This window comes from Hypanus sabinus, chromosome 18 (genome assembly GCF_030144855.1).
Source record: "Hypanus sabinus isolate sHypSab1 chromosome 18, sHypSab1.hap1, whole genome shotgun sequence".
Classification (NCBI taxonomy): Eukaryota; Metazoa; Chordata; class Chondrichthyes; order Myliobatiformes; family Dasyatidae; genus Hypanus; species Hypanus sabinus.
The window spans coordinates 55,149,794-55,168,557 of NC_082723.1; the positions used below are offsets into that span (position 1 = coordinate 55,149,794).

Sequence of the window (18,764 nt, forward strand, 5' to 3'; positions counted from 1 at the left end):
CCCTTCTCCAGCTCTGTATCACTTTCGCTAATCACCTTTCCAGCTCTTAGCTTCATCCCACCCCCTCTGGTCTTCTCCTATAATTTCACATTCCCCCCCCCCCCACTTTCAAATCTCTTACTATCTTTCCTTTCGGTTAGTCCTGACGAAGGGTCTCGGCCCGAAACGTTGACAGTGCTTCTCCCTGTCGATGCTGCTGGCCTGCTGTGTTCCACCAGCATTTTGTGTGTGTTATTGTTTGAATTTCCAGCATCTGCAGATTTCCTCGTGTTTGCTCAAAGAATTGCAGTAGGTTTGTCAGGCAGGATTTTCCTTTCAGGAAAACATGCTGGCTTTGGCCTATTATCTCTGCTATCTCCTCCGGTTCCATCCACACTATTCCACTGTCACACTTGATTGGTCCTATTCTCTCACATCTTATCCTCTTGCTCTTCACATACTTGTAGAATGCCTTGGGGTTTTCCTGAATCCTGCTCCCCAAGTCCTTCTCATGGTCCCTTGTGGTTCTCCTAATTTCATTCTTGTTGCAATTGTATTCATATTTCATTCATATTGCAATTGTATAAAGCTTTGATTAGGCAGCATTTGGAATATTGTGCACAGTCCCCGTCATCACATCACAGGAACAATGTGGATGCTTTGGAGAGGGTGCAGAAGAGGTTCACTAAGATTAGGGAGTATTAGCTATAAGCAGAGGTTGAACAGCCTTGTTTTCACTGGAGCATTAGAGGCTGAGTAGCAACCTGATAGAAGTGTATAAAATAATGAAGTGCATAGATAAAGTAGATAGAGACCTCTTTCCAGGATGGAGATGTCAATTACTAGAGGGCTTAGCTTTAAGGTGAGTAAGAGGTGGCATGAGTTTAGAGGAAATTTACAGGTCATGTTTTTGTACAATGAAGTTGATGTGCCTGGTCTGTCAGGGGAAGTGGTCGCAGAAAACACATGGCAAATTTTAAGAGGTATTCAGGCAGAGACAAGAACAAGCAGGAATGGAATGGAGACCATGTCCAGGCAGATATACAAAATAAGTTGGCATTGTGTTCAGCACAGACGGTATGAACTGAAGGGCCTCTTGCTGTGCAGTACTGGTCCATGACCTACAGCAAAATAGAAAAAGCTGGAAGTAGTCTGAAGGTCAGACAGCATCCATGGAAAGAGAAACAGTATTAATATTTTAGATCAAAAATCCTTAGTCAGGGTTTGGATTAGTTCTTAATGAAGCGGGTGCTGCAAATTCAGAAGGGATCTGGTTCTGATGAGGGGTTGAAACTATTTCACTCTCCACACAAGCACCCTGACCTGCTGAGTCCTTCCAGCATTTTCAGCTTTTTTTTTAACTTTCAGATTTCCAGCATCTGCTGTGTTTTTTTTTCCATTTAATTTTATGGCAACGCCTGACAGTTATGTAAAACCTGAAGCAGCTGAGGTTTTGCTCTTCACCTGTCTCTCCTGGCCCAACACAACATGACTTGAGTATACGAATTGGCATGTCATGTTGCAGCCTTACAAGACTTGGGTAAGATGGCAACTGGAGTGTTGCATTGTTCTGGTTGTACAGTTCTGAGCTTCTTACAGAACCTCTGCTTCATAGAACGTAGACAATCTACAGCACAATACAGGCCCTTCAGCCCACAAAGCTGTACTGAACATGTCCTTACCTTAGAACTACCTGGGCTTACCCTCTATTTTTCTAACCTCCATGTATCCATCCAGGAGTCTCTTAAAAGACTCCTATTGTTTCCTCCTCCACCACCATCGCCTGCAGCCCATTCCACACACTCACCACTCTCTGCGTAAAAAACGTACCCCTGACATCTCCTCTGTACCTATTTTCAAGCACCTTAAAACTATGCCCTCTCGTGCTAGCCACTTCAGCCCTGAGAAAAAGCCTCTGACTATCCACATGATCAATGGCTCTCATTATCTTGTACACTTCTATCAGGTCACCTCTCGTCCTCCATTGCTCCGGGGAGAAAAGGCCAAGTTCACTCAACCTATTCTCATAAGGCATGCTCCCCAATCCAGGCAACACCCTTGTGAATCTCCTCTGCACCCTTTCTATGGTTCCCACGTCCTTCCTGTAGAAAGGCGACCAGAATTGAGCACAGTACTGGGAAGAATGTGAATAAGCTAAGGAGGATGCAGAAAAGTTTCACAAAGGCATTGTCAGAACTGGAGGGCTTGAGTTATAAGGGGAAGCAGGAAAGACTGGGACTGCTTACCCAAGTGTGATCAGGTTGAGGGGTGATCTTTATAAACCATAAGGGGTATAGATAAGATGAATGCTTACACTTCCCCAGGGTTGGTGGTGATAGTGCGGTGGGGGTTAAAGTTAGAGGGTTTTGATTTAAGTTAAAAGGGAAATATTTTAAAGGGGAACTGAGCAACATCGAGCCAGCAACTTGACCTCATAAAAAAAATCTGGAGAGGGATAGGCTCCGCCAGGCTTCAGATGCCCAAGACAGGCTGTACGTTGAGCAATCACCAAAAAGATGGGTGCAAAAATTTGGCACGATGGCGCCCTGATGACTCCACCAGGAGTTTAGGGCGCGTGCACACACACACACACACGCACGCACGCACGCACGCACGCACGCATGCACGCACACACACAGGTAACTTGAATGAGTTAATATTAATAATAATAACTTATTACTTTTCATACAGAGGATATAGTTCAAAGTTTTTTACAAAGAGATGAAGCGCAAACATGAAAGCAAAATTAAAAAAAAACAAAAATAAAAATAAAGATGAAATTAAAAGATCTCAGGTAAAGGCAAGGTTAAACAATAGGTTTTGAGTAGGGAAGAATAGTGTTTTTCCATGCCATTTTAACATTCTAATTCTACTTATGTAGTTATTTCGTTGAATCATTTCTCGTGTTTATGCAACTCTGTAGCAGATTTTGTGAGGTTAACATTTTGGTTGTTTCATGAATAATTTAGCCAAAACAACACCTGGGATCCCAGAGACAGAAGCATGGTTCATCTTGCAATAGGTACTCCTCCCATTCCATTGTACATCTCCTGGTCCAGCCTCAACTGCACAACCATCCTGCAAATGCCCTTAATTTCCAGGACATCTTCAAGGAGCCCCTCACCCAGGACATGCCCTCTTCTCACTGTTACTGTCAGAAAGGAGGTACAGAAGCTTAAAAGCGCACAGTCAGTGATTCAGGAACAGCTTCTTCTCTGCCATCCGATTTCTGAATGAACCCAGGAACACTACACTACCTCTCTTTTTTAGATTATTTCTGTTTTAGCACTATTTTAAATTTGTTACATACCCCGTAACTGGGTGTCAGACCAGCAGAGAAAGAAGAATCCGTTGGAGTCTGGTGGTACCAAACTAAAGGTGTTTGTTAATAAAAATAAGCAAAACCATATCAATAATGCAAATATACATATAACAAGTTAGCAGTAATAAACCTAAAAGTGTAGGAATAATAATAAACAAGCTCTATCGATGTCTAGGGGTAAGTGAATTGTCATAGAAAAGAATAAAGTTCAGTTCAGTTCATGGGTGCTGATGTAGTTATGGTTGTTGTATTGTAATTGTTGGAGAGAGAGAGAGAGAGAGAGAGAGAGAGAGAGAGAGAGAAAGAGAGAGAGAGCGAGCGAGATGTAACAGTTACAGTCAGGCAAACCTTCCTTTGCTTTCTTAATCCGTCGTACCGGTGTGGTCGTTCAGTTATGACCTCTCCGTCCTTCTGCTAGATCGTTCTTCTATGGAGGACTCGTCACTCTGGCATGAGTGGACACACACACAAGTCCCCACCGGCCCTGCTTTAACACTGATAGCATTAATGACTGACCTCCTTGTTCGATCTTCTAAGCCCCCACCTTTCTTGTGGGTTGCAACACTCAATCAATGTCCACTGGCATGTCTGGAGGGTGTCTCTCCAGATCTGTCTTTTATCCCTACTCACGGGGACTCAGCTATCCATCACTCCTGAATGACTGTGTCCATCAAATAAGGCCACTCCTTCGGTCCACTGAGGAATGTTTATGAGCAAACTATTGTCCTTGCAGTGAAACAGTAAATAATTCAAAAATGAGTCACAATACGGTTAATCAGCAATTTCCCCCTCTCTCTTATCTGTCACCAATGTTCTTGCTTCTTTTTCCATCTCTCTTTCTTATGGTCAGTATAGCAACAGTAATAGTTCGTGTTTCTCAGGAGGGGAATAGTTAATTCTGTACCCCATTGTCCATCAGGTCTATTCATCACTCATAACAGTGAAGAGAGAGAGAGAGAGTTAGCGTTTTAAGTTAATCTCCCTACCAGCATGCCTTTGGGACGCGCGAGGAAACCAGAGCATGCGAGGGAAAGCTGCGCAGTTTCAGGGAGAAAATAGAAAGTCCATACGGTCTGTCCCGGAGGTCAGGGCCTGGCTCATTGGAGACGGCGATCCATGTGCTGTCTTGGTGCACTCAGGAGCTTTTGATTAACTAAAGTAAAATGCGATCCACTTGCAATATTCAAAAACTAAATTGCCTTTCACATCACTGACTTCGTTTGGTGTAAAGAGTGTTTTTCAAATAAAGCATTGTTAGCATGTTATAATGATATCAATCCAGTGATTCAATTCAATTCTGATTCTGATTAACGTATTCTTCAAGATATAAAGAGCACACTCTCTTGATGCAATGAACTATAAATCTCTGCTGTGTTAGACGAAATTAATTCTTACCTATATATATTCTCTCTCTTTCCCTCTCACAATAACTCCATCTTCCTCTGGTGCTCCCATCCCACTTTCTTCCAAGGCTTTCCATATTATGATAGTCCCCCTTCTCCAGCCTTGTATCCCTTTTGCCAATCAACTTCCCAGCTCTTAGCTTCATCCGTCCCCCTCCTACTTTCAAATCTCTTACTCTCTCTTTTTCCCAGTAGTCCTGACGAAGCGTCTCGACCCGAAAAGTCAACTGCACTTCTTCCTATCAATGCTGCCTGGCCTGCTGCGTTCCACCAGCATTTTCTGTGAGTTGCTTTAACTCTTCTCTGCTTTAATTAGGTTTTGGCCCGGCATAGTTGGAACAGGCGCTTGGATTGAGCTTTGTTTGCCCCAAAACAGCAGTGCTTGGAAGGCAAGACCAGATGCAGATCTTGACCGTAACGTCGACTGTCCGTTTTCACCAGAGCTGTTGCCTGACCTGCCGAGTTTCTCCAGCACCGTTTTGTTTGGCGTGTGCTCTGTATTTCAACATCTGCTCTCCCCTGTATCTCGGGAACTTCTCCACTTGTTTCTGCTCAGTGGATCAATTCTCAAACAAATTTTCCGATATTAAAATATCTTCAATAGCTTCATTCAATGTCAGATAATGTAAACAACATACAACCTGAAATTCTTGTTCTACGCGGACACCCACTGGAACAGAAGAGTGTCCCTAAGGAGAAACATTAGAACCACAAATCCCCCCCCCCCCACTGCCTCCTCCCACGCACAAGCTGCAGCAAAGCAACTCCCTTCCCTCACTTACTTCAACACAAAAGGCATCAGCACCCTCCACACACCAAACAAGCAATTGCAAAGCCCCCACTAAAGACCAGGGTCTGCAGTTACAGCAAAAACTAATCGTTCACCCGACAATTCCACATGCCGCAGGCTCCCTCTTTCCCTAATAAAGGGGCAGGGAGGTGAGACTAATGAGACAATATATACTTTGTGTTCTGAGTTAAAATCTGTCCATTATTCGGGACAGATTGTTATCCTGCATTACGGTTTCAGACAAAAATAATGAAAATCCAGCTAATGTCAGTAACTTTCTCTCAAAGATATCGGTTCAGACTCAACACTTAATTGAATGCGATTTTTTAATTCCATGGCGTGTTTTAAACGAACTGCTCTCTTCTTGGGTGGCACAATGCCGCAGCTGGTAGAACCGCTGCCTCGTGGTTCCACAGACACGAGTTCGATCCTGATCTCAGGCGCTGGCAGACGATCTTGGTTTCCCTGGGTCCTCCGCCCCACCCCCACGTCCCAACAATATCTGGGCTGATTTCTAGCTTGCTGGTGAGTGGTAGAATCTGGGGTTGTATTTCGACATATAACCCCAGTTATGGGTAAAAAGCCCCACGGCCATGTGGGCAGCTTTGGGAGAGACGAAGGCTACGAGATTAAACCCAGATTTCATATCCGGAGTGGAGCCCCTAAAGGGGCTGGACATCACTGAACTTCATTCCGGCAGTTCCTGCAACCAAGCTGGTGCCAAACATATTGCTTCGCTTTCCTTCGGACTTCGCTGGTGAGGCCAAGAGGGGGATCTTGATCACTGGGCATCCCAGGATCACCATTATCTTCTGCCCATGCCTGTGCCCTGGAGAGGTCACTCCATTGTCCCTCGAGGTACGGATGCTATCAATCAATATGGAGTATACGGAACATGGGGCAATAGCGTGGATGGAAGCTTGATGATCGGTGCGGAATCGATGGGGCGAACGGCCTGCTTTTCGATTCTGTGGGTCCAATAAATTGGCGAAATGTGGTATTCCTTAATGTAATTTGCCATGAGATTTCCTTAGATTGACTTAAAATTGACTGAATCTGAATCTGAAAAAACAGAACATGCTGGGGAGATTGACAGTTGTTATGAGTGATGGACAGACCTGATGGACAATAGGGTACAGAGTTAACCATCCCCCCCCCCCCGAGAAACACGAACTATTACTGTTGCTATGCTGACCATGAGAAAGAGAGACGGAAAAACAAGCAAGAACATTGGCGACAGATAAGAGAGAGGGGGAAATTGCTGATTAACCGTATTGTGAATCATTTTTTGAATTATTTACTGTTTCGCTGCAAGGAGAATAGTTTGCTCATAAACATTCCTCAGTGGACTGAAGGAGTGGCCTTATTTGATGGACACAGTCATTCAGGAGTGATGGATAGCTGAGTCCCCGTGAGTAGGGATAAAAGACAGGTCTGGAGAGACACCCTCCAGACACACCAGTGGACATTGATTGAGTGTTGGAACCCACAAGAAAGGTGGGGGCTTTGAAGATCGAACCAGGAGGTCGGTCATTAAGGCTATCAGTGTTAAAGCAGGGCCGGTGGGGACTTGTGAGTGTGTCCACTCATGCCAATGACCACACCAATATGATGGATTAAGAAAGCAAAGGAAGGTTTGCCTGACTGTAGCTGTTACATCTCTCTCTCTCTCTCTCTCTCTCTCCAACCATTACAACAACTAAAACTACATCAGCACTCATGAACTGAACTCAACTTTATACTTTTCTATGACAATTTATTTACCCCTAGACATCGATAGAGCTTGTTTATTATTGATTATTATTATTCCTACACTTTTAGGTTTATTACTGCTAACTGGTTTTATATGTATATTTGCATTATTGATATGGTTTTGCTTATTTTTATTAATAAACACCTTTAGTTTGGTACCACCAGACTCCAACGAATTCTTCTTTCTCTGCTGGTTGGACACCCAGTTACGGGGTACGTAACACAGTGAATTTCTTTGCACAATTTGACAACCTGGAATACAGGCTTGGCCCTTCAAGTTGTTAATGCCGGGAACAGAAGGGCCTTCCGTGTAAAAAATCCAACATTCACAGCCGCAGCCTTAGTCCTGTGTGAACGGTACATCGCAGTGCATCTGGAAATTATGCCCAAGGGTGGAATCGGGTTGGAAGTTTATAATCATCATTTCTGCCCCCTGCTGCGCTAGGTGGGAGGGGGGAGATGTGATGTTACCGGGCAGAAACTGTACAGGTACCGTTGCGGGAACTGAGCTGAACCGGGCGCGGGAAAGGGGGTAGGTGTGGAGGCGGGGCTCACAGGTGTGGTGCTGAGGCAGTGCGGGGGGCGGGGCAGAAGCAGGTGCAGGGGCGGGACAGAAGCAGGGGCGGGGCAGGTGCCCCTGGTTTATCTAAACTGGGCTAAGCCGGGTGCCGGAGAGCGGGTTGCGGCGGATATGGAGTGGGTCGGGAGCTGCTGGCTGCCCGCCTCAGGACTCCTGCTCATGCTGCTGTTGCTGCAGCCGGTGGAGCGGCTGTCGCCGCTGGTGCTCCTGCTCCTGTTGCCGCTGCCGTTCGCCCTGATCTGGTTATACCGCCTGCTCTTCGCTCCGCTGGAGCTCTTCCGGGAGCTGCACGATGTCGGCTACACCCCCGACCCCGGCGTTAGTCTCCGCCACAAGGCCAATGAAGTGCGGCGGAGGCGCAAGCGAGGGGAGCTACCCCCGGTCTACCCGAATGGCTGGTACCGACTGCTGGGCTCCCGCCAGCTGTCGGTTGCCCATGTGAAGAACGTCACCATCTTCGGTAAGGAGAGGGGAGAGAGGTGGAGTCGGGTAAAAGAGGGATGGAGTGGGCCTGAGAAAGTGGGGGAGGGGGGGGAGGTCACAGAGCGCAAAAGTGGGCAGTTCGGCCTATCGACTACCCAGTCATGTAGCGGTGAAAGGGGTTGGGTTCGAGGGCAAACAGGGGGCGGTCAGTCAGGACGATGTGCGATAGGTGAAGGTTGGGTTATAGAATCATAGACCGCCTCAGCACAGAAACAGGCCATTCGGCCCATCTAGTTATGGCTGAACTATTTATCGCTCCATATCCCTCCCGTCCGAGTAGCTAAACAGAACTCCCTTAAGTGGTGAAATCTACCGCCAGCCGCTTCCACCCCCGTGAGTGAAGGCGTTCCCTCCCACGTTCCCTATAAGCATTTCATCTTCCACACTTAACCTCTGTTCTAGTCTCACCCAACCTCAGCGGGGTGAGAATTTTTGGGGAGCTGGATTTGGGTGTCGGGGCATTGATTGCGCTGAAGTGCGCGTGGTGGGGCAAATAAGGAGGAAGACGGGGTTGATACCTGTGGGACAGTGCAGAGCGCTGTGTCGGTGGGCTGCTCGGCCTCCAAGCTGGCGTTGCATGTAAACAGAAATGTGTGTGAGGGGCTTCAAGAGAATAGTGGAGGTTGGCAAAGCATTGGAGGGTTGTGTTGTGTTGGGTAGAGAGGGTTTATGGAATCCATGAATGATTGGGTTTCACTGATTGAGTGACCTCCTCCTGAAGTTTCGTTCTGTTAGGAGTAGGAAACTGTTGCCATGGTGATGCACAATGTGGTGTTTAGATCATGTTGCTGGATGGAATATCAATAATTATAGTACCACCATTACCACTGCTGTGATTTGAGAAAGGGCCAGAATGTGAAGGGCATGAATTGATTCCTGAAATGGAGCTGGCAGTAACTATCTTAATGCAGCGCCCCTGTTTTCATGGCCAGGAACTCCTCTCAGTGCAGAGGGGTCTGACCTACAGTGGTGGAAGCGGGTGGTCTAGGATAGAGAGCAGTGATGCAATTTCCAAAAGGTGCTCGACTGAAGTGTCATGTCAAAGATGATTGCAGAAAATCAAGCTTACTGTGCAACAGGCAACACATTGATGAGAAATGGAAAATCAATGGGAGGGAGAATCGGTGTATCCAGGGTGATGTGGGATAGGCGTATTTATATGTTTAATATCGTCAATATCATTCCTTTTTGTAAAGGAATTATTGTGATTTTAATAAAAGTGTAATCTGTATTAACTGGAATTTGTAATTGTCATAGAGTGGCAATCTTTGTTTTGCAAACCATCTAGGGAAATGATACGTACATTAGGCAAAACATATAATCATATAAACAAATAATACATCAAGGTATTATACAGGAAAAGCAATGACTAACTGCATGTCATTGCACTCAAGCCCACCAGCTCCCTACAAGCTTCCTTCTCATTTCATTTCCATCTATCGGCACAACTTTCTTTCCGTAGATTTTTCCCTTGAATGTTTATGACTTAAATCAAGAAATGCCAAAGCATCACCCAGTTCTGAGTTAACACAGAAATCTTAGTTTCTTTATAGCCGAGGTTGTTACTTGGCATGTATTGTAACACTCCTTATTGACATGGGTTCAGTTATTCTCAGAAGCATGTTCTAAAAATTGTGTTCCATTATTGCATTTTATTGTAATTATGTACCTAATGTGTTTCTGCAACTACCAACACAGTGTATGGACATTTGAGCAAGTTGCAAGGCTGATGATCACCTTGAACACAAGAGATTCTGCAGAGGTTGGAAGTCTTCACCAACACAAAATATTGGAGGAACTCAGCGGGTCAGGCAGAATCTATACGAGGGAATAAACTGTCAATGCTTTGGGTCAGACCCTCCATCTGGACTGGATAGGAAGGGGGCAGAAACCAGAATAAGATGGTGAGAAAGAGTTCAAGTTTATTGCCATTCAACTGTACACAAGTATACTGCCAAGCGAAACAACGTTCCACAGGACAAGGTGCACAACACAGTACATATAAATCTCACATATAACGCATAAAGAAATATTACCCCAAATAAATTAACAAATAATAAGGTGCATTACAACACAAATTAAAATATAAACAGTATAACGCTACTGGTGCATCATGCGTGATGAGATCTGATTGGAGAGGGGAAGAAATACAAGATGGCAAATGACAGGTGAGGGGGATGGTCGGTGGGTGGGGGAGAGGAGATTCATCTTGCTGGCTTTCTTTAACGATCATGAGATGTCAAGATAAGTTAATATCTCACTGCCATTCAGATACGTCACTAATAAAGCTCAATGCTGGTAACAACACCCCTTGTGAAAGTAGTAGTATCTTGTAGATAAGGGAGGTTTTTCATTTCAAGTGCAGTGATGGTTTTGAACATGAGGGTAGAGGACTGATATTAATTTAGAAAAGACTGAAGCTTATTTGTTCTTCAACAGTCTGAATAAAATGTTTTAAATGATGATTCCCCCAATGATTTTGCCAGTAATGTTAGCTTAAAGTCTGAGGCTGATTCTGTTAAATAGAGGAGGGAACTAATGTATCAATGAAGATCTGGGTTAATCTAATCAATCTGGTGGAGGAATTTAGCAGATCAAGCAATATCTATGGGGGGCGGGGGAGAAGGAAATGTTGACATTTTGGTTTCAAACTCACCATAAAGTCCTGAAACTTCAGCATTTTGTATCCCCCGCATTGCTTCTTGGCCTGCTGTGTTCCTCCAGGAGATTGTTTCTTGCTTCAGCTTTATGTTCCTCCTGGGTTGCAGTCCATTCCAGACCTCTGCCATCACCTGATCCCAGGTAGATTTGTGGCGACGGCACCATGGTTATTCTGGGGGCCCCCGAGGATAAGCCGGCACTGGGGAGAGGGGGTAGTTTGTTTGCAGGTGCATGTATTTGAAAATGTTGAGGGAAGACAAGACCAAGTTTGCGCAGTCAGACACATGACCGGCAGTGGTGCAAAGGGCCAGTGAAGTCAATGTGCAGGTATGGTCAATGGAATAGTTCAAGTGGGTGTGCATACTGGGGAGGCACAGTGAAGGTACAGGGTCATGGGTGTGGGAGTGTATGTATATAGTGCAGACATGCTTATGGCAATTTGCATAGACATTGGTGTGGCTGCACTGGGGCCAACAATGTTCCTAATTTATTTTTATAGCTGTACAACCATTGTTCTGAGTGGAAAATTTTTACATAGCCTGAAAATTGTGCACACTTTGTAATAACATTATATGACCATAAGATATAGGAGCAGAATTAGGGTACTTGGCCCATTGAGTCTGCTCCGGCATCAAAGCTGATCCAATTTTCCTCTCAGCCCCAATCTCCTGCCTTCTCCCCGTATCCCTTCATGCCCTGACCAGTCAAGAATCTGCCTTAAAAGATGTCCTTTATAGCTGCCTGTGGCAAAGATTTCCACAGATTCACCACTCTTGGGCTAAAGAAATTCCTGCTCATCTCCATTTTAAAAGCGTTTCCTCTATTCTGAGGCTGTGTCCCCTGGTCTTAGACTCTCCCATTATTGGAAACATTAAGGCCTTTCACCATTCAACAGGTTTCAATGAGGTCACCCCTCATTCTTCATGAATTCCAGTAAATACAGGCCCAGGTCCATCTTTATATGATAAGCTGTTCAATCCTGGAATCATTTTTGTAAACGATATGGGCTGCTGGCGGTGGTAGTGGAGGCAGAAACGATAAGGTTTTTTAAGAGACTCCTGGATAGGTACATAGAGCTTAGAAGAATAAAGGGCTATAGGTAAGCTTAGGTAGTTCTAAGGTAAGGACATGTTTGGCAGAGCTTTGTGGGCCGAAGGGCCTGTATTGTGCTGTAGATTTTCTGTTTCAATGATATAAACTTCATAAATTATATAAAAGAAAATTCCATCTGGGCAGCAACAAAAGCAATGTGTTTGGTACATTTCAGTTACTGTGCATCCCTGACCACACAGCTTAGTGGGAGTAGTTGGAGGAGGGGGTGTATCAGGGGTCTGGGGTGCATTAAAGGAAAATGCTTCACAGCACTCCCACTGGTGGTGAACACCATTTGTGTATTCATTATCGGGTTTCATAATCAGAATAATTGGCACAAACAATGATTACGCACATTCTTGCTTTTGACATTTTTATCAACAAGCTCACAAGCTTCGCGTGCTCTTATGGAGCAGGAGTCAGGAGGTGGAGCTGGGATACAAGGGTTACAGCAATTACTCATTTCTCGAATCTGCGAGTCAGATGTGTAGTTTGCTACAAACTTGAGCCTGCCATTGGCCTGATTGACCCACGGACGTGACTTCTGTCTTTTTTTTAATTAGTTTTTTTATACATTTTCTACATAGCTACAGATTAAAAAAAAAACCCAGATCAAAATGAAGAACATTGAGTGACTTCTGTCTAATGGGAGGAGGGAGGGAAAGGTTACAGTACTGATGTTCTATCTGTCATCACTTACTGATTGCACATTGTGTGAACGCGTGGTTGATGGTGACCGTGGTCTGATATGGTCAGGCCTGGAACTTGAAGCTGTAGTCAATAGCTACCATAAACTCCCCCCCAGCATCACTTCATATTGACCCGAATATCCATAGCAGAGTGAAGACACAGGCTTCACAGCTGTCCTCACGGCCACCTAGAAGAGCAGATTTAATGTCTGATCTGAAAACCGGTGTCTCCTGCATTGCAGCACTGTGTCAGTTTTGATTTTTATGCGCTCAAGCCTCTGAAATTCTACTGACTGAGCCATGACGAATACCCGTGTGGCATCACAAAGCAGGAAACCTTCCCCGGGCCTGGTCTTCCAGTTTGTCTTTCTGTACCTGCCTTGGATAATTCTGAGCGGGTTATGTCTCTCCAGCCTGCAGTGGCTGACTGTACTCCTGTGTTTGTATCTGTAGATGCATTCTCAAAAGCTCTTGTTTCCAATGAAATTATAAGCTCCCATATTATTACAATCCACTTTTGGTTGTGAACCTTAAGAGTACTTGCTGAAAACACTCATCTAGTCAAGCAACATCTCTTTCCACAGATGCTGTCTGTTCTACTGAGTGCTCCTGACATTTTCTGATTTTTTATAAACCAATTTCCCAATATTTGCTGTTTGGTTTACATTAGATTTGCCTGTGGCTGCTCCAATGCAACCCGATGGCTTCTCAGTTCACCAGATGGATGATACAGCATACTCAGGCAAAGTTCGAGGTGCAGGAATCTGCTTCCTAATCGTGGTCCTGGCAAGTTTTTACTCACTCCTCTAATGGTGAAGACTCAGAGTTCACTTCACCCCAGGAAGACATGATGCCTGCACTCACAGAACTATGCTCCTTGAAATGGGAAACCCTGAGGCTCTCTCCGTCATCAACCAGGCCAACTTCGAGAGGGTGTTACCAAACTATTACCGACACTTTTCTGTCCCGCCAGGAACCCAAACACCCTTGACCATTGCTACACAACCATTAAAGATGCCTACTGAGCCATCCCTTCTCATCTTTGGCAAATCAGACCACCAGGCTGCTCTTCTGCCTACCAACAAACAGAAGTTGAAACGCAAAGATCTGATACAGAAAGTCATTCAGAGCTGGTCTGTCGAAACAGATGAGCTTCTATGTGACTAGTCAGTAGACTAGTCTATGTCCAAAGACTTAACAGCCAGCCTAGATGAATATATCACTCCTGTCATCGACTTTAAATGTGTGGAGAACAATCCAGGTGGTCCTAAACCAGAAACCATGGGTGAACTTGGAGATCTACACTCTCCTGAAGTCTAGGACTGCAGAATTTAAACTAGGTGACCCTGATCTGTACAAGAATTCGAGATATGATTGCCATGAAGCCATCAAATATGCTAAGAGGCAATACCAGTACAAAATAAAATCCCAGACCAGCTATCAGTTGTGGCAGGACTCGCATGTTATAACTGGCTATAAAACAAAATCGGGCAGCAACATGTCCCTTTGCAATGAGCTTAATGCATTCTATGTGCATTTTGAAAGAAGGGTGGACTATCACCACCCATCCTAACTGCCTCCAGTGCCTCTGAACCCCATAATCATCATTGCAGACATGTTCAGTCTTCTGGAAATTGAACCCGCAGAAAACATCTGACCTGGATGGCGTCCCTGGTGGTATCCTCAAATCCTGCCCAGGTCAACTGGCGAGGGTAATTGCACATATTCTAAACCTCTTCCTGCTTCAATCTCAGCTTCCCACATGCTTTAAGCCCTCTATCACCCCTATATTTAAACATTTCAAGATGCTGTTCTTCAACAACTACTGCCCAGTGGCTTTTGACATCCACCATCATGTCAGAAAACCTCAACCCATTGCCAAAAAAGGTCTCACTGGCCCTACACTCATCTCTGGAACATTTGGACAGTAAAGACACCTATGTTAGACTAATGTTTATGGGCCACAGCACTGCCTTTAAATTCCAAATTCCTGTATCTGGGACTCAACACCTTTGCAACTGTACCCTTGACATCCTGGCCAACAGATTGCCATTGGTAAAGGTAGGCAGCTGGAGCTCTGCCTCGATTATTCTCAACACTGGTGCCCCACAATGCTGTGTCCTCAGCTCCCTGTACACTTGCAAATGCATGGTCAGTTTCTGTTCTAACCCCATCTGCAAGTTTGCGGCTGGGCTGCACCTCAAATAACAATGAGCACAGGAAGAAGATGGAGATCCTACTGGCAAGGTGTCATGACAACAACAGTGTTGAGAGTTTCAAGTTCCTCAGAACAAACATCACCAGTAGCCTGTGCTGGTCCAACCTCAACATGCCAAGGGCAAGGGCATGCCAAGGCAACTTTACGCATCATGGAAACTAACCCCTCCTCCGTGGACTCCTTGACACTTCGCGCTGCACACAGCAGCTGAAATGTACCAAGCACATTGCCTTTGTTGCTGCCCAGATGGAACTGTCTTTTATATAGTTTATGAAATGTATATCATTTACGAAAATGATTCCAGGATTGAACGGCTTATCATACGAAGAGTGTTTGATGGCACTGGGCCTGTACTCGCTGGAATTCAGAAGAATGAGGGGTGACCTCATTGAAACCTATCCAGGTGAAAGACCTGGATAGAGTGGATGTTTCCAGTAATGGGAGAGTCTAAGACCAGAGGACACAGCCTCAGAATAGAGGGTACCCTTTTAGAATAAAGATGAGCAGGAATTTCTTTAGCATGTGAGTGGTGAATCTGTGGAATTCTTTGCCACAGGCAGCTGTGGAGGACATCTTTCTGTATATTTAAGGCAGAGGTTGATAGATTCTTGGATATTCTCTCTGTCTCTCTTCTCCCCTCTTCCATTGATACAAAAATCTGAATGCATGTACCACCAGAATCAAGGACAGCTTCAAGTCAAGTGAAGTTCATTTCTTTTAACTATATACGTGTATTCGAACCAGGGTGTAAAGCACAGTAGTACACATAACACATGATAACTTATGAAGGTACAGATAAAATCTACAGAAGAATCACACATGAATAACAAACTAAAGTGCATTAATATTAAATATAGTAAGCTACAGGGCAGAATATGATGCCGCTGGGAGTTCAGAAGCTCAATGGCCTGGAGAAAGAAATTGCTTCCCATCCTGACCATCCTTGCTTTTATGCATTGCAATTTCCTGCCTGATGGTAGAAACTCAAATCTTCTATTTTGTTAAAAAACTGTTGAATGATAAGATGGACTTTGGACCTTGTATTCTACCTTGTCATGGCCTCACACCTTGCTGTCTTCCTACACTGCATAACCGTTTTCTCTGTACTGTAATACTTAATCCTGTATTCCTATCATTTTACCTTGTGCTGCCTTGATGCACTGTTGTAATAAATTGATCTGTAGGAAATGTATGCAAGGCAAAAGGCAAATTTTCACAGTTAACATGACAATAATCAACAAATTTTATTAATTCTAAAGGGAAAGGAAGATGTTGTTCCTACTGCGGTTTGCTACAGTCTCACCCTCTCAAACTTCCTTAGGAACCTGCTAACATATTATTAAAGTTTAGTTACTATTGTAACCTGGTAACTGTGATGGCTAATTTGTAAAAACAAAAGAAGGTAATAAATATTGGTTATAGATATCAGCCAGGGTCAGGGTAGTTAAAACAATGTTTGAAACATTTCTATAGTTGGTGCTAAGGCTGATACTGCAGACTAGGAACCAGATAGGGAGTGGATGGTTTGGGGTAGTGGGAGATGAGGGAAGGACTGGATGGGTGGTGTGAGAGGTAGGGGAGAGGCAAGGTCAGTATTTTGGGGATGAATAATACTGAAAATTAAAGAGATGGGTTAAAGAGCACAGAAAGAAACACGTTATCAGTCGTCTCCCTAATCCCTATATTTTGATATTGCTGTGAATCTTTAATTATTCCAAATGATTTAACTGCCAGCAGTGAATCTGTGGGGCCCATTAGGTACCATTCCTGAGCCTCTGTGCCTATACCTTCTATCTCCTTCCTTCTGCTGGGGCTTTTCCATCTGGTCGGCTGTGGCTGAAAGTGCCACCCTAGTTCTGTCCTGTTGATTGTTTCTCAGTGGCTCTGGTTGCTTCTCAGCAACCTGACTATTCCAATACCTCTTTCCAGGTTCTCAGTTAATATTTTCTCTTAATCCTTGTGACAGTCCTTGGCCATTCAGCCCATTGGGACTTTACTTGCTCCCAATTCCCCCATATTTCCTATCTGCAGGATGGCGAATAGATTGGGGTTCAGAGTTTACCCCATTGTAAGTAGCTCGTTCTCTATTAAGGATGCTGCTGGGACAGTGGAAATGTAGTCCAGGGTAAGAGGAAGAGCTTTGAGAACTTCCAGAGTAGGGGTTGTACCAGACTCTGGGACAGTGGAGGGAGACAGTGCGAGTACTGCCAGCAAAAGAGAGGGGAATGGACAGTATGACCTATCCTGAGCTGGGTGGTGTGGGACAGGGACAGGGGTTTGGGTAGTGGGGCTGAGTGCATGTGGGACCAGACCTTGTCATGGAGTGTTGGAGTGTCAGAATGGGATCTAGGTTCTCTGAAGGAAATGGGAGTGAAATGGAGTTTTGTTCTTGTAGGTGCAAGTGGGACAGGTATCTTGACCAGGAACCAGGTGGGTGGGACGTGGTGGCGGGGGACATGGCGGAGATGGGTGGTGGTTTAGGAAATTGGGATGGAGTCAGAGATGGGAGTAAACCAGACTACGAGTGGAGGTGATGGTTATGGAGGCAGCGGTGGTCCACGAGGGAAGGTTAGACTCTTGTTTTGGCATGGTACAACCTTGGGTCTAGACTAACCATGGACTAGAATGAGAATGGATGGGTTAGTGTGTGGGAATAGGACTTCTGTCTGAGGGCGAAGGAGGGGAGCGGGTGCAGAGTGGAACCAGACCAAGGGTTGGGTGGGAGTGACATGGGAACACTGGGGGCAGCTGTTGCCTCGAGCTGGGGGGGCTGATGGTGGATAGGCTGGTGTGGAGGGTGTCCTGTGTGCTCCTTGGAGACCTGTGGTTGTGGTTATAGCAATAAGCCACCTTCTAGCGCGCAGGAATAGGAGAGCAGTGGAGGGAGGAATGTCCTGTTCCCCAAAACCTGCGCTGTCTAAGGAACGATGGACGCAAAGATGCGCGATGATTCCGGGGATGAGGGAGCAGTCCTGTGAAGGTCAGGGGAGCGGCAGGTGAAGAGAATGCCGGTTCAGGAGAAGGCTGGGGTCGTGTGGTCCTCCCCTTTACCCCCACCTCCTCTTGTCACTCCCTCAAGTGGGTTTAACCCTCGTCACCACTTCTGAATATGTCTCCTTGAGCAGAGAAGGTTACCTCGGAAACCTCTTCACATTGCCCCAATTGTAAACGTAGGTACAGCTCTGGCATTTATTTATAGTTGCTCGAGGGTTAATTAGGGATTTTGGTGCCCTTCGATCACTGTTTAGAATTATCATCCAGTTTGGTTGGTGGTCACTGACATTTCTGGGCCGTGTGGAATGGACAGTGTTCTGAGTGTTCACGTACCAGTGACTTGGATGAAGGGACAGAGTGCAGAGCATCCAGGTTGACTGGGAGAGTAAAGTGAGAAGTGGCCACATTGACGTGTAATGGGTTCTTGGGAAGGTTAAGGTAATGAATAGATAGGAAGGAAATTGTGTGGTGACATGAAACAGTGTTGGTGTGCACATGTGGAAAGGTATTGGAAAGTGAAGGGGAATGTCATGGATTCTGGGACAGGGTGAGGAAATGGCCTTGTTCTGGAGTAAAATTGGGTTGGGCCTCAGAAATGGATGCATTACATCTGGAGTATAGGAGATTTATTTATGTATTTAGCAATAAAGCACAGAATTGAACTCTCAACTCCGGAACACCCGGAGCTGTAGTAGCATTGGACTAACTGCTATACTGCCGTGGTGCCCAAGGGAGGTTGTGTTAGTACGTGCAAATGGGGCTGGGCCTTGAGTGGGACCAGACCTCAGGCTGGGAAGGAGT

The 18,764-nt window shown here is 45.2% G+C and overlaps 1 protein-coding gene across 1 annotated transcript in view; it reads left to right on the plus strand.

The window, feature by feature from the left end:
• Positions 1 to 7,878: 7,878 nt before the first annotated feature.
• The window catches only part of zgc:92275 (cholesterol 7-desaturase nvd), a 39,089-nt gene continuing 28,203 nt past the window's right edge, over positions 7,879 to 18,764 (plus strand). Inside the window, exon 1 of the mRNA XM_059994368.1 lies at positions 7,879 to 8,286. Coding sequence (XP_059850351.1) covers positions 7,938 to 8,286 — 349 coding nt within the window. The 5' untranslated portion in view covers positions 7,879 to 7,937. The remainder of the gene's footprint in view (positions 8,287 to 18,764) is intronic.